Source organism: Carassius gibelio, chromosome B6, assembly GCF_023724105.1.
Source record: "Carassius gibelio isolate Cgi1373 ecotype wild population from Czech Republic chromosome B6, carGib1.2-hapl.c, whole genome shotgun sequence".
Lineage (NCBI taxonomy): Eukaryota > Metazoa > Chordata > Actinopteri > Cypriniformes > Cyprinidae > Carassius > Carassius gibelio.
Genome location: NC_068401.1, coordinates 13,776,404 through 13,791,081, shown reverse-complemented (window position 1 = coordinate 13,791,081; position 14,678 = coordinate 13,776,404). Strand labels below are relative to the sequence as shown.

General features: G+C 34.6%; 2 protein-coding genes across 4 annotated transcripts; both read left to right on the top strand.

The window, feature by feature from the left end:
• The first annotated feature begins 1,508 nt into the window (after positions 1–1,508).
• On the top strand, positions 1,509–8,552 carry LOC127959146 (retinal rod rhodopsin-sensitive cGMP 3',5'-cyclic phosphodiesterase subunit delta). Of its 2 annotated transcripts, none has more exons than XR_008154207.1 (5): positions 1,509–1,746; positions 6,428–6,516; positions 6,711–6,839; positions 7,824–7,927; positions 8,026–8,071. XR_008154207.1 is itself a non-coding variant. In XM_052558149.1 (5 exons), exons 1-5 carry the CDS (start codon positions 1,697–1,699, stop codon positions 8,105–8,107), a joined length of 453 nt encoding a protein of 150 aa, XP_052414109.1. In that variant the 5' UTR covers positions 1,509–1,696; the 3' UTR covers positions 8,108–8,552. The 2 variants fall into 2 exon arrangements, 1 of the variants encoding a protein (XP_052414109.1); XM_052558149.1 differs by having other exon boundaries at positions 6,711–6,836; positions 7,822–7,927; positions 8,026–8,552.
• A 305-nt stretch (positions 8,553–8,857) lies between these two features.
• Positions 8,858–12,974, top strand: LOC127959055 (prohibitin-2-like). Of its 2 annotated transcripts, XM_052558049.1 has the most exons (11): positions 8,960–8,978; positions 9,804–9,933; positions 10,361–10,529; positions 10,764–10,848; positions 10,981–11,060; positions 11,193–11,377; positions 11,493–11,622; positions 11,697–11,800; positions 12,041–12,118; positions 12,356–12,432; positions 12,542–12,974. In XM_052558049.1, coding segments are annotated over exons 3-11 (762 nt in total). In that variant the 5' UTR covers positions 8,960–8,978; positions 9,804–9,933; positions 10,361–10,528; the 3' UTR covers positions 12,564–12,974. The 2 variants fall into 2 exon arrangements, with proteins under 2 accessions (XP_052414008.1, XP_052414009.1); XM_052558048.1 differs by lacking the exon at positions 10,361–10,529 and having other exon boundaries at positions 8,858–8,978.
• Positions 12,975–14,678: the final 1,704 nt, after the last annotated feature.

Genomic DNA, 14,678 nt, shown 5'->3' with positions numbered 1-14,678 from the left:
CCATGCACAAGTATATTTCAAGTTGCAGGGAGATGCAGAGACAGCAATTTATGCAATAAATTACATTGGATTTTGCAGACCACTGCAGAGACATAAGATTTACTGTTAATATAAGGGCTTTCACTCTTGGCTGTGATATCTCTGAAATAGCAGAGCTGTGTTTGATGAATAATCATATATTTCCAATGTAATGTAGGCTGTAGAATATGTAGATTTTTTTGTTATTGTTGTTTGTTAATGTTAATAAATTATTGCGTGTCCATGAACTTTACTTCTATTTTCTGTTACTTAATTACTTCGTTCTAGATTTTTTCAGTGCAGTACTATGTGTAAGCTAAAATTATGTATTAATTTCAAATACATGTAATGAGTGGAATGAATAGGTGAAATTAATTAAGGTCTTGAAAAGGTGGAGGTCAAGACTCTGCAAAAGTAGTTATTTTCTTTGCTTGTATTATCGCACCATCCCCTGGTCACTTTCTGCCATTACAGGTCCTCTTTGCATGAAATACAAAAAATAAATAAAAATAAATAATAATAATAAAATATATTGTTTATAATAAATATAGGATAAATTATGTTCCTGTACTGTGGTGCTGAGACACGTGGAGATCTCTGTGGTTTTTACATGACCATTTTTCAGTCATAAGGAGAGCCTTTTGAGACTAATGGTAGTGTATGTTAGACATATAGTCATCATTACTCCCTGTGCTGTCCCTGTGGTTTTTGTTATCCGCAAGGCTTCTTCTAGACATGTAATTTGCAGGCATAGAGCTTTCATAATATAGTAAACTTCAAAAACTGCTATATACATAACTATATAACTAAACTATATATATATATATATATATATATATATGCTATTCATGAATTTACATAAAGTACCCTCTGTTCTACTCTGGACTACACTAAAACACCCTGTTTACATTAGGATGAGCCTTTCTATTATAAGACATGTTATTAATGTGTTAATAATTATAAAATTATAGCCTAACTTTTAGAAAATATTAATGTTATTTTATGTTATTATTTTATTATTTATCTATCGTAAAGTATAAAATTGTACATAGCACAAACAAAGATGGTTAACCAATATGCTCCAGCATCTTTTTGTCTGACATACTTGTCATGTTTGTTAACGACAATTCGTGACATCAAAATATTTTACATAAAGAGAACAATCTGTACGTACACCGGCTTCGTTTAAAGCCCACTATGCATAAATAGACCTTTATTCAACTGAATTGTATTTATATGTTAACCCCTGAAGCGCCTTATTTATTCCATAACAAATAATGTATGGATAACTTTTTGTCTCACACGCGCTTCCGTTCTGCTGTGTTCGAAGGACGTATGAGGGGTTGCCATCGGTGACGCGTCTCTACGCAACCAAACCCCGCCCTGGTCCTTGCATCTCCGCTACGATTGGGGCATTTAATCCAGGCCTTCGAAATCTCGCAATATAATTGGTCGAATCAGCTATCAGTCTTCCACAAAAATCTATTTACAGTAGGTTGTGAGCGGATCAAGTGTATCCGTTAAGATTAAAGCTGGATCTCACTGTAACTAAAAGCTGTTTCGAGGTGGATTTTATGTAATTAACAAGCTATTTTGTCCAGTATTTATTAGTTATTCCTCGGTGGAACGTTTTAATTCGTCTCGTTTCATCTGCTGAAGCTGAAGATCCAGGAAAAAGATGTCTTCGGATGAAGACAGAGCGAAGGAGATTCTGAAGGGGTTTAAACTGTATCCTTAAGTGATGATGGGACAGATTAGCCTGTTAGCTACAAGCCTCAAACTCACACAACTCTGCATTATAGCTAGCTATGTTTATTCAGGTGTAAATCTGGATTAGGTAATTCATTTATCGGTTATGAAACCAGGACTTCAGTATTATTTATGCTGTAAGAGATGCTAGCTACAGTTAACAGGACAAACTAGGAGGTGAACCATTTTCATATTATGCCATGCTTTCTTAATTATTATGTTCGAGACTAGGTTTCAACAATATACACATATAAATCAAAATGCCTTTTATTTTAACAAACAAACTAAGGCTATATTTGCGTCCGTGGTTTTAAGACAGTTTTTTAAACCGATTATGACATTTTCAATTTCATCCTGTTAATTTTTTAAGCGGTATATATGAGCAGTTTGTTTATTAGTGTGTGAATGATATCTAATTCAATAATATCTAACTCTAGCACTCTATTCTAATTCTTTTCTTTTTTTAAAACTTGTCCCTTTTAGACTTGCTGCTTGTTTTCTTAAAAAACGAACACTGGCTTTCTAATCTCTCTGTACTCTATTTGTTTTCTTTTCAATTATTATACAATTAACAAAAGCAAAAAGACACTAAAAAAAACTAGCATGCACTATTCTTTTTCTATTCTGTTTTCTTTTTATTTATTATATTATTTAAAAAGCCCTTGCTACGTGCACTGCACTAAGCTAATTGAGACTTGTTATAGCACTTGTATATCATTGCTCTTTTGCTGATTTAGATTTCTTCCATTGTCCTCATTTGTAAGTCACTTTGAAGACAAGCGTCTACTAAATGACTAAATGTAAATGTAATGTCTAAATGTGAATGAATGGACGGTGTAATTTCTCTAATCAAGATTGCGTGTGTTATTCTATAAATTGTATAAATATGCTTGTTTTTGTTAATATGCATACCTTGTTGCTGGCATATAAATTGAAATTTACTAGTGAGTTAGAGTTAATTATATTGAAGAAAGCCATTTCAAAGCAGTCTGGTAGTGCTTATAAGATTATAGGCACTTCCAGGTAAAATTCACACAAAGTTTGACATTTATTTGAGCATATCAGCATCAGTAACTAACTGTGGGATGTTGTTCATTCCTTCAGATGAAAGTTTGGTTAATGTTCTCATGGGCTTCAGGATACTATGAGACTGACAGGAACCTGATTCTTGGGATCAGGTGCATTAGATGGGTGAAATCTCCTCACACAGTTTGTGCCTGCCATCACGATTACATAACACTGGCTAGTGTTTCTATAATAGGCTCTGTAAATCTGATGAGAATAATCACTCTAGCACCAGAACCTTCTGATGGGGTGAAAATGGCCTTATCTGGAAAATTTAGACTCCCCTGTCAGTCCTGATGTACACTGTTTTCCAAATATTTCTTCAAGTAGACATGCGTCTACTCTGTTTGACCTTCACTGGGAAAGCAAGGGTTTGTCTTACAGGCTGGTAATTCTTAAATCCTTGATTTGAAAGGACAGGGATTTGCTGCCTTATGCTCCTCACATCCAACTCTGTGTTTCTTTGTGGCAAAGCATTGAAAAATGATTAAAACGTATGCAAATGTTTATCTTTCAGTGAAAGATTTGTGGACGATAGTGTTGATCGTCTGTAAGGAAATTTTTTGGATTTATACTATTGTTCAAAAGTTTGGGGTCATATAATAAAGTTACACTTCTATTCAGCAAAGCTACAAATTACAAACATTGTAATACAAATTAGAAAAAAATATTACATAAGTATTACATTTCCCAAAAGTGAAAGAATGTTTAAACTTTCTATCAAGAAGTCCTGAAGAAATGCATTTCGGTTTCAGCAAAAAACGACAACAACAACAACAACTGTGTTCAACATTGATAATAATAAGAAATGTTTCTTTAGCACAAAAATCAGCATATAAAGATAATAATAAATGCAGTCTTGTTGAAAGGAAACAAAAATCTTACCAACCCCTAACTTTTAAATGGTAGTGTATGTTAGAGTGTCTGGATAAAATATTAATGTATCATTTTATATTCAGTAGAATATTACAACTGTATGCTATAGTTGTGTATAGTAAACTGGAGAATGGGCTGGCTTGCATATTTTTTTATTAACCAAATATGTGTCATCTAATATAGCACAGCTCTTTATAGCAGTGTGAATCTGGTACAAAGCAGTTGTGCAGGACAAACAAATTTTCAAAGGCTGTGTTATGCAATTTTATTTCCAGGCTTCATCTTATTTGCCCTGTGTAGTTTTTTTAACCCAGTGTGGCCCAGAGGTGACTACTGTGTGCAAAGCACCAATCCCTTGAGTGGCTACAAAAAACACTGTGTTAAATAATGAAAAAGACAGAGATTGTATTATGTGCCAAATTATGTATTTAGATATTTTAAAGGTGTGTGGATTTTGTGTGCTTTCAATGCCAATTTTATGTTCCTCTTCCAGGAACACAGTACTGTGTGTATTTTTGGTAAAGCTTTAGAACTAACATAGCCTCCACTGCCATGTGATGCATTTGAAGTACTGATTTATTGTATTTTTTTTTTTTTTTTACTATACAAAGTTCCTGTAGCTCTTTTGCAACAGTACGCAACAATGGATGACATTATAAAAAAAACGAATGTGGCATGAAAGCATTGGTGCCGAAGGGACTAATTACCTCGACAGTGACAGTGTTTGTGAGTAAAAGGGTCCCTCCCCTGCGACTCTCTCAATGTGCTCAGCAGGTGAGATCCCACAGACATCTGTGAACAATAATCTCAGATGCAGTCACCCGGTTCATCAGATATAGAGCCTGGCACTTTAAGGGTGTAGTTATTCATTTTTAGTAACTTCAGCTGTTATTATCTAAATTCAGGGTGAACTATATCACAGGATATAGTACATCAAATAAACTGGAAATACGAGAATCTCTTAACCTTTCATGAAGTTGGAAAAATTGCTAAATTGATGTTTAAACACATTAATATTAGTGCATAACATCTAAAATGTAATTGTCGTTTTTGCAGTCTATACATTGTGCATGAAAATATGGGATCTATTCAGTAAAGTTATCACTAAATAGTTTCATTTGGTACAGTTTGGTCATAATTTAAAATGAATCCTGGCTCATGCTTCTGGTTATTTGGGTCTCGGGATTCATTTAAAGTATTTTAATGCCTCAGAATTGTTCACTATACATTTGAGTCTCCATAAAAATGAGAAGAACCAAATAATAATAATAAATAATATATAAAAAATAAAGTATTTACAAATAATTGTAATTCTTTTATTTTTAGAGCTGTCAAACGATTAATCGCATCCAATATAAGTTTTTGTTTACATAATAGATGTGTGTATATTTATTATGTATATATAAATACAAACACATATATGTATATGAATGTTAGATTTATATATTAAATATATTTATATATAATATAAAATACAATAATATAAATATATATTGTATTGTGTTATATTTTCAAAATATATACTGTATGTATGTTTATCTTTATACATAATAAATAAACAGTACACATACACATATTATGTAAAAAAAAACTTTTATTTTGAATGCGAGTAATCACGATTAATCGTTTTACAGCACTATATTATTATTATTAGAGCTGAAGTGTCAGTAATATTTACTTTTTAATGAAGGATTTTTATGTTGAGTCCTTTTTATTCATACAGGAACAACTTAGGGATTTGCATTTGTTAAGAAGCATTTATGTGTTGCTATTAATGCTTGAGAGATACATGTAGCACACTTATGCAGCCCTGGCTGAGGTCTCATGGGGTCGCTAACTAGGGCCTGTGCAATGCACCTATAATGACACATGCAGCCTTGTGTGAGTGTGCTTTGCTAGCCTGAAAGGCTCATACAGTTGGTCTGAAGATGAAGAGGTCAGATGTCATTGACACAATGTAAAGGACATTGTCACAATCAATTGTTTAGCTGAAAGATCAGGCTGTTTTTGGACTTCAAAGTGAGGTCTGTTTCAGTTAACCTTGCTGGGCTGTTTGCGCTAATTTCTGCTGATTGTAGTGATTAGATGTTCTTGAATTTTGACATAATTTCAGGGAATATTTAGCTCATCACGCCTTTTGAGAGTTACCGTATTTTCCGGACTATAAGTCGAACTTTTTTTCATAGTTTTGCTGGTCCTGCGACTTATAGTCAGGTGCGACTTATTTATCAAAATTAATTTAATATGAACCAAGAGAAATGAACCAAGAGAAAACATTACTGTATACAGCCGCCAGAGGGCGCTCTATGCTGCTCAATGCTCCTGTAGCCTACATTGAAAACATAGAGCGCCCTCTCGCGGCTGTAGACGGTAATGGTTTCTCTTGGTTCTTGGTTATAAATAAATGCGACTTATAGTCCAGTGCTACTTATATATGTTTTTTCCTCGTCATGACGTATTTTTGGACTGATGCGACTTATACTCAGGTGCGACTTGTAGGCCGAAAAATACGGTACTCTGTGGAACACAAAAAAACAAGCAAGATATTAAAGTGTGTTCCTCGCACAAATCTATTATGTGGCTTCAGAAGAGCTGGAATATAGTGCAGGTGTCTTATAGGCTGCTTTTGTAGTGCTTTTTTGTTCTTTTTGGAGTTGGCCCTGACATCAGGAGATGTTTTCATTGTCGGCCTGTTCAGCATACCTTAACTTGTCTTCAGAAACTGGATGAATCTTAGAGATGCAGAGACAGGGAAAGTTCTCTGGCAGGGAACTGAAGACCTCTCTCTTCCTGGGGTAGAACATGAAGGTTTGTGATTCTCAGCATTACCTTGCATTAAAGATTTAAACTACTGACTCGATTAAGCTATGCCAATTCTTCTCTTATGTTCACTACTCCACTGCGCCTTTTAGTGATGTCAGTGAGAGGTCAAGATCAGCTTTGGTACAGTTTGGTACAGAATGGGCCATGTCTGGTAGCTAACTTATGATTTTGTTTTCCAGCCCGGGTTCCTAAGAAGATCCTGAAATGTAAAGCTGTCTCCAGAGAGCTGAATTTCTCTTCGGTAGAAAAACTGGAAAAATTCCGACTGGAACAAAAAGTTTTCTTTAAAGGCCAGTGCCTAGAAGGTTGTTCTAATTCTTTCTTGCACATTGCACTTTAGTGATAAGGAACAGCAATTAAGAAAGTAGTGTAAAATTAGAGCTCTCCTTTATAAAGTGGCTGGTTCTGAAATATCATTCAAATTATCTAACATAGAGAGGTCTTCTCAGGTAAGGAGCTCCATGACTTTTCTCATTGTCCATTGATAAAAAAAGGACATAATCCATTTTAATAGTGTCGCCACTGAAGTCAAATAATGTAAAAAAAAAAAAAAAAAAAAATTGTCACAAGACTGTAGTGTTAAAAATAGTAATACACCGCCTTTATTTCTGAATACTAATCATATGTTCTTATCTTTTCTACAGATGTTTTAAAAACATACATAAACATTCTAACTAAACACTGCTAAAATGTGTTATATATATGAACTCTAAACATTTGATCATGATATTGCATTAATGTGACCTTCATATCATAGTCATTGTTTAGTTAGATTTTATTTAATGCATTCCAAATCACAGGAACATGTAACTTGTAACTTCTTGAACAACCTGAACAGTATGATTTAAATGCAATGTTCTAAGATTTCTTTCAATAAACAAATTATTACACATTCACCACTAATTCACTACAGTTGACTATTTACATTTTGATATATTCTTGTCTTCATGGTTATTTGGAATTAGACTTAAGCTCGTTCACACCAAGAACAATAACTATAAAGATAACTATAAAGAAAGCGATATTAGCACACCAGCGAATTATATTGTCTGTTTATTCTAAGTGCACGTTGGTCTGCAGCTTTAAATTCTCGAGCTTGTTACAGCAGGATGGATTCTGCTTGGCTGTCAATGTTTGTATGGTTCATCAGCAGGAAAAAATCGCTCTGAAAATAATTCCAATGATATCGTTTCTCGATGCCTTTATCATTATATTTGTAGTGTGGACTCTGCTACAAAAAACAAACAAAGTACTTACACATGTAATTTGTCTTTTTTTTTTTTTTTTCAGAGTGGTTTTTTGAGTTTGGTTTTGTGATTCCTAATTCTACAAACACATGGCAATCTTTGATAGAAGCTGCACCAGAGTCACAGATGATGCCTGCAAATGTCTTAACGTAAGAGTTTTCTTGGGGGGAAATCTGAGATTCTACATACTTGATATTAGTTAAAGTTGCTCATGGATTAATCACACATTAAATTTTGTCTCTTGCAGTGGTAATGTTGTTATAGAGACCAAGTTTTTTGATGACGATCTTCATGTCAGCACATCCCGGGTACGACTGTTCTACGTCTGAGACATGGAACCTTAACTTTTTTTTTTCTACTGTCACTCCAGAGGATGGACCCATCACTACAAGTCTGAATAGCCAGAGGAGACACTCTTCATACTGAGTATTTCCTCTGAGGCGCTGTGACAACAGCATTAAAGGGAACATTTCAGTAGGACCCAGTTTCAAGACCAATGGTCACACCAGTTTTATGGCAGATAAGGACTTGTACATAAGAGCTGTCATGCTCATGACAACCGGGTTGTGTAAATTAACTATTTGTATATTTTTCCTCTTCTCCTTCTATAATTCAATCCTGCAATGTACACTGCTTCCTTATCAACTGTTTTTAAAAGGTTTGCTCTCAGTCTGTGTGGTTATTCATGGTCTCTATTCATGTTTTTTTTTTTTTTTTAGTTAAACTGTAAAATAGGCTGTGTTTTAAAATAAATTATATAATTATGGATTAAAATATTCTCCTATAAGTCTTTCTCTGCCAGTTTTAATAACACACATTGCATTGCATGTCAATGAACATAACATAAAATATGTAGAAAATAAGAAAAAATTTAAACAAAAAAAAAGTTTGAATGTTTTAAAACAATTTGTGCATTTTGATTTTTACATCAATCACATATAATTAACTAGAGCACAAATCTTTATCCATTTAAAATATCTTAATGGCTTTCATCTGGGCCCAGTTACATCACATTTGTTTTAAATGAAATGTTTAGTCTTGGATATGACCTACCATATAATTGCTTTATAAAGATTAACCATCCAAAACGTGTATAAACCCAAGAGTACTACATTACCCATAATTCCTTCAGGTTTGAGCGGAAGTTAATCGTGACAACCTTGGGTAACTCTTGCAAGCATGGCGAATAAAGAGCCTAACGTGAGTATACTATCTTATTTCTTATTCTGAGTATACATAATTTTATAAATGCTCAGTAATGAAAGGGGCAACTTTTTATACACTGTCACATTCAGCTTGCCAACAGAAATCGGAAGACAAAGAGAGTGTTACATATAACGTTACAGTACTGTACATGAACAGTAATGATCTGCTCATACACTAATTAAAGCGCATTCTAAGATTAAACGTGCTGTCAGAGCCCTCTAAAATTTGACTTATTAATAGGGATTTGAATATTAATAGTTTCTGAAAAACAATTTCTGACTTTGAATACCTGTACTGAAGTCCTGACCTTTGACGTTTAATATCACCTGTAACAACTACCCAGTCAGCAACATAGTGTTGGTCCAGATCCGGCCCACACATATGGCACGTCCTGTGAATGTTATTATGTATTCATTACATTATATTAGGTAGTTATTACACACTAGATAAATACAAGGTAGTTGGTGTGTAGACTCACAATTTTAATATTTTCATGCAAGATTTACTGTTTTGTTTGTCACAGTTCCTTCCATGATCTGAATCAGAATGTCAGCTTATAGAGTAATTTCCCAGACAATGGTTATTAATATTAACACTTTTAAAGGGCAACGTTAAAATAGAAAACTGGAAAATTCTATCCATGATTAATTATACCCATTAAGTTTCAAATGATGGCGCTGTCGTAACATTTAACCCTTTTGGTAAGACCCTGTCTGTGCAGATTTTACTGTTGCTATATAACGCTAATATTGTATTGTAATATTGTATTGTAATGTAATTTGTTCAGAAAATGAATATTATTATTTTGTAATCTCACAGAGGTTGCTCCAGAACCTAAAGGATCTCGCCGGACGCATGTCCTCTGGCTCAAAGGGTGCTGGACTTGGTGTGAAGTTGTTAATTGGAGCAGGTGCACTTGCTTATGGAGTCAAAGAGGCCACATATACAGGTAATTCAGTGTAAAGTATTACATAAAAAAGGTATTAGAAATAGAGATCAGGTGTCTAGAGCAAATGTATGCACTATTATACTAAAGTTTGTGATTAAGGTTTTGTTTTTGAAAAAGAAATTAATTCAGCAAGGATGCATTAAATTAATCAAAGGTTTCAGTAAAAGTTTTAAATAAATGCTGTTCTTTTGAACTTTATATCGATCAAAAAATCCTGAAAAAGGTTAATATATATATATATTTATTTAGTACTGTCCTGAATAAGCTATTTCTAATAACAGATGTTTATATATACTTCACAAGAAAAAATAGTAATTAGAAAATGAATTATAAAAATGACCCTGTTCAAAAGTTAACATACCCTTGCATCTAAATACTGTGTGCCGTTTCCTGGATGATCCACTACTGCTTTTCTGTTTTGTGGTAGTTGTTCATGAGTCCTGCATTGGTCCTTAGCAGTTCATCTGCCTGCCGTTCTTCAGAAAAATCCAAAAGTTACTGTATGATTTTGAGAACCATCTTTTCACACTGAAGACAACTGAGGGACTCATACGCGAATATTACAGAAGGTTCAAATACTCACCAGTGCTCTAGAAGTAAAAACCATGCATTAATAAATTGGCATATATTAGAATCATTTCTGAAGGATTGTGTGACACTAAAGACTGGTGTAATGGCTGCTAAAATAATATTTGCTTTTACAGGAATTAATAAAAAATCTATTAATGTAGGAAGCATTTTAAATTGTAATAATGTTTTACAATATTACTGTTTTTAACAGTATTTTGGACTGGTAATGCCATCACTCACACAAATTGTCTTGTTTCTAGTGGAGGGCGGTCAGCGTGCTATTATCTTTAATAGAATTGGAGGAATGCAGATGGATACAGTCCTCTCTGAGGGTCTCCACTTCAGGTAGCTTTTTAATGACTTGTTGAACAGTTTTCTATACTTGTTCTCTTTGAAAGCAAACCAATGTTTTTTTCTCTCACCATAATAAAAAAAGGAAAGCTGTAGCTTAAAAAATGAACAACATTGTTCTTATAGGATACCATGGTTTCAATATCCAATCATATATGATATCAGAGCGAAACCAAGAAAAATATCCTCTTTAACGGGAAGCAAAGGTACATTTTACAATTTTATTTCATTGTCATAGTCATGCTTTATTTACTTTCATTTCAACAGTCATAATTCATTCACCTATTATTTAAATGTGGCTACCAAATTGTAAATTCTTGTTGTTGTAATGTGGTCAGACCTGCAGATGGTGAACATCGCATTGCGTGTGCTGTCCCGACCTGTGGCTTCCAACCTTCCTGTCTTGTACCAGCATCTGGGGAAGGACTACGATGAGCGCGTGCTGCCGTCCATTGTAAATGAAGTTCTGAAGAGTGTGGTCGCCAAATTTAACGCATCCCAACTAATTACACAAAGAGCCCAGGTTAGTATTTTCTCACAATCTGTCACTCAGTTTTGAAAGACTTTCACCTATTCTAGACATGAACATTACCATTACATGGACATTAATGTGTCTTCTCCACTGATTTCGATGAAAGGTCTCTCTGCTCATCCGACGGGAGCTCTTTGAACGCGCTAAGGACTTTAACATTATTCTCGATGACGTGGCTATCACAGAGTTGAGCTTCAGCAAGGAGTACACAGCAGCTGTGGAGGCCAAACAAGTTGGTAGGTAAAACTGTGCTGAAGCACAAAATATGTGGACATAATTACTGTAATAAAAACTGTTTGTGGCCTTCCAGCCCAGCAGGAGGCGCAAAGAGCTCAGTTCTTTGTGGAGAAAGCGAAACAAGAACAGAGGCAGAAAATCATCCAAGCAGAAGGAGAGGCCCAGGCAGCCAAAATGGTTTGAGCTTCTTACATAAAAATACTTACTTTTGCCAAACACTCACAAGTCCAAATGTCATGGGTATTTTAAATATTTTATTTTTAATTTTCTTATTAGTATATTATTAAATTAAATTATAATTATTATATTAGACTAGTATTATATTATGTTAATATTATTCATGTGAGAAAATGAATAATATCAGAATTTTTTTCTCTATGATATGAGAACTTTAGTTTGATCTGGTCTAATTGACAGTTGGGGAAAGCCGTCACAAAGAACCCTGGTTACCTTAAACTCAGAAGAATCAGAGCAGCGCAGAACATCGCCAAAACGGTACGCTGTTATTATTCACTACATTTTATTTATTCAGCATTTTTAATGTGTTTTCCTGATGTAAACCGTACACTTCACCCATGTAAATATTTGATGTTCACTAGCAGTTCTGCCAAAGTTCAGCTGGTCTTGGATGCCATATATTTTGGCTTAGCATTTGTTCAATTCCTTTTAGAAAAAGCTGAATGTTTTGATGTCCTTTCTCAAAGCCCTGACCAGATGAAGGTTGTTTTCCAGGTGGCGGCTTCACAGAACAGGGTTTACCTGAGTGCAGATAGTTTGGTTCTGAATCTACAGGACGACTCTTTTAACAAGTAAGAACTGTTTGCCTCCTCAACTGTATGCATTTTTTGTGATTTCTTAATTAATTACATTGGGTCAAAATATAGTTGATGTTGACAAAATCTTCTGTTTGAATTGCAGTTTGTCTCTCGGGAAGAAGTAACCCATTCAGAAGCAACTCTCATTCCAGTTGTCAGAGGCTATATTACAAGTAACCGTATGTGTGTCCTTTGAGATGGCATTTTCTGATTGAGTCACAAATGAATATGTCAGTCGGGGGAAGACTCATTCAGTATCTAAGGGTGTAGTCCTGGGTGGTCAATTAAATTTTACACGACAAATTTAAAAAAAGACAATGAATGAAGGCAACAGTGTACTGTACCAGATCATTTAATTACTTTAGATGGTGATTGTTGTAACAGGAAACGTGTCTTTAAATGATACATTAGATGAGCTCAAGGTTGGTTGAGAAAAAATAAATCCTTCCATTTTCTTAAGAATTAAAAATAACACAAATAATTGTATACAATATGTGACTCAAAATGACAGCCAATAAAAACTTTTATATTTCCAATCAGTTTCCAATCATGTTTGACATTCGCCTTGTGTTTGGAAAAACCTGCAATATTTTAATCCTAAAAATGGGTTTTCAGTTATAAGTATGACATTTTTTGGTATTAAACTGGCTTGGCGCATAAAAGCATCACTCAACCACCTGGTTCTGGTTACTTTAGCTCAGTCTACATCTCTGTTTATCCTTTGAACTGCCTCTTTCCTCCTTCGCTAAAACTCAGTAAAGTGGAGTGGGGCTTGTTTGGTTCTCTGATTGGCTCCTGTGTATTTGCATGCTTTGAAAAGCACCAGTGAACAGATGCTGAGCCTTTGTCAGACTGCATAGCCAAATACATGTCAGTGTTTCTATAAGAAAAAGTTACATAAGAAATGATTGCTTAATCTCTTTTCTCATTTCTTCTTTTCTCATTTCTTTCTCATTTCTCCTATAAATAGATAAATATGGATGTTTATTGGCCATGTACCTGATGAATCAGGCTGATGTTTGGCTCTTAGCATTGACATTAAACTCTGACTTCTTGGCTGTTAATTTTAGGTTTCCATTTCCCTAATTTCAGTTCCGAAATTTACAAATACCCTTTTCCACTAAAAATGCAATTTTTTCAAAAAACAATAAAATATTTAGCAAAGTTTTAAATTAACTTCAGCATAATGTTTAATGCAGTGCAGCAGTTTAATGCGATCTTATTAAGTGTCAGTAGATCAAATTGCAGTGAGTTTGGACAGCTTTACTATAGCTGTATGAGTAATTATTTTATCATTACTAGGGTTATATATATATATACCTCAGAGTAAGATTTTTGCAGGTAAACATGATAAGCAGATGAGAACTGAGAAGTCGCTGACTGCCTGCATGTTTCAGTGGATAATCAGGGGTTGTGTTGAAGCTCTTATATGACTCTGTGCTGTCTCAATATAATTAGATCATATTAAGCCCTTTGTGTACGTGTTTGGATGCAACTACAGCCTATCAGTATCAGATTTGCTAAAGGGCCCCACTAGGTGGCACCCAACGCCCAGTACTACATGGTTTCACGTTTCTTTCAGCTGTTGAGATAGTCTGCTAAATAAAACTACAAACGTTTGAGCTAGGGTTCAAGTCAAGTCTGTTCCTGTAGTTTTCATAACACACAGCTGGGTTAAGCGTGCAGGCACACGCGTGTTTCTTCAGGCTTTAAAGCGTGTATTCATCCTTAATGGGCCCCTACACAATGTCCCTCTATAGTGAAAGGCTCTGTTGAAGGAGAGGAGGTTTTGTGCCACATGCTTATTCATGAGTGTGTGCTGTAGGTCAGCCGTCTGAGAGAGAAACACTAACACAACCCTCCTCAAAACCCAACAACAGACCAAGACTTCTAGGTTCTGAGTGGAAATTGTCCAATTAAACACTGTTGGACTGTTGAAATACAGTTCACATGGGTTTACTGTTCTCTGAGGTCCACTTATGTTATCAAGATTTTTAAACAAAAGCATCATAATTTATAACTAATAAGCTATTTTCTGTCCTGTTTTGACCACCCTCATTAGAACACTTTATTTAAATAGGTGTGGCATATTGTAGACTCACAAGTACATAACCACTGCTATGTTTGTTTAACATATGCGTATGTTTGACAGCCTACATTCTTCAAAGATGGACGCTGCTGTGATTTAGGTTAAAAATACATAAATACTCACATCAAACAATAACAGACAAAGCAAAAAG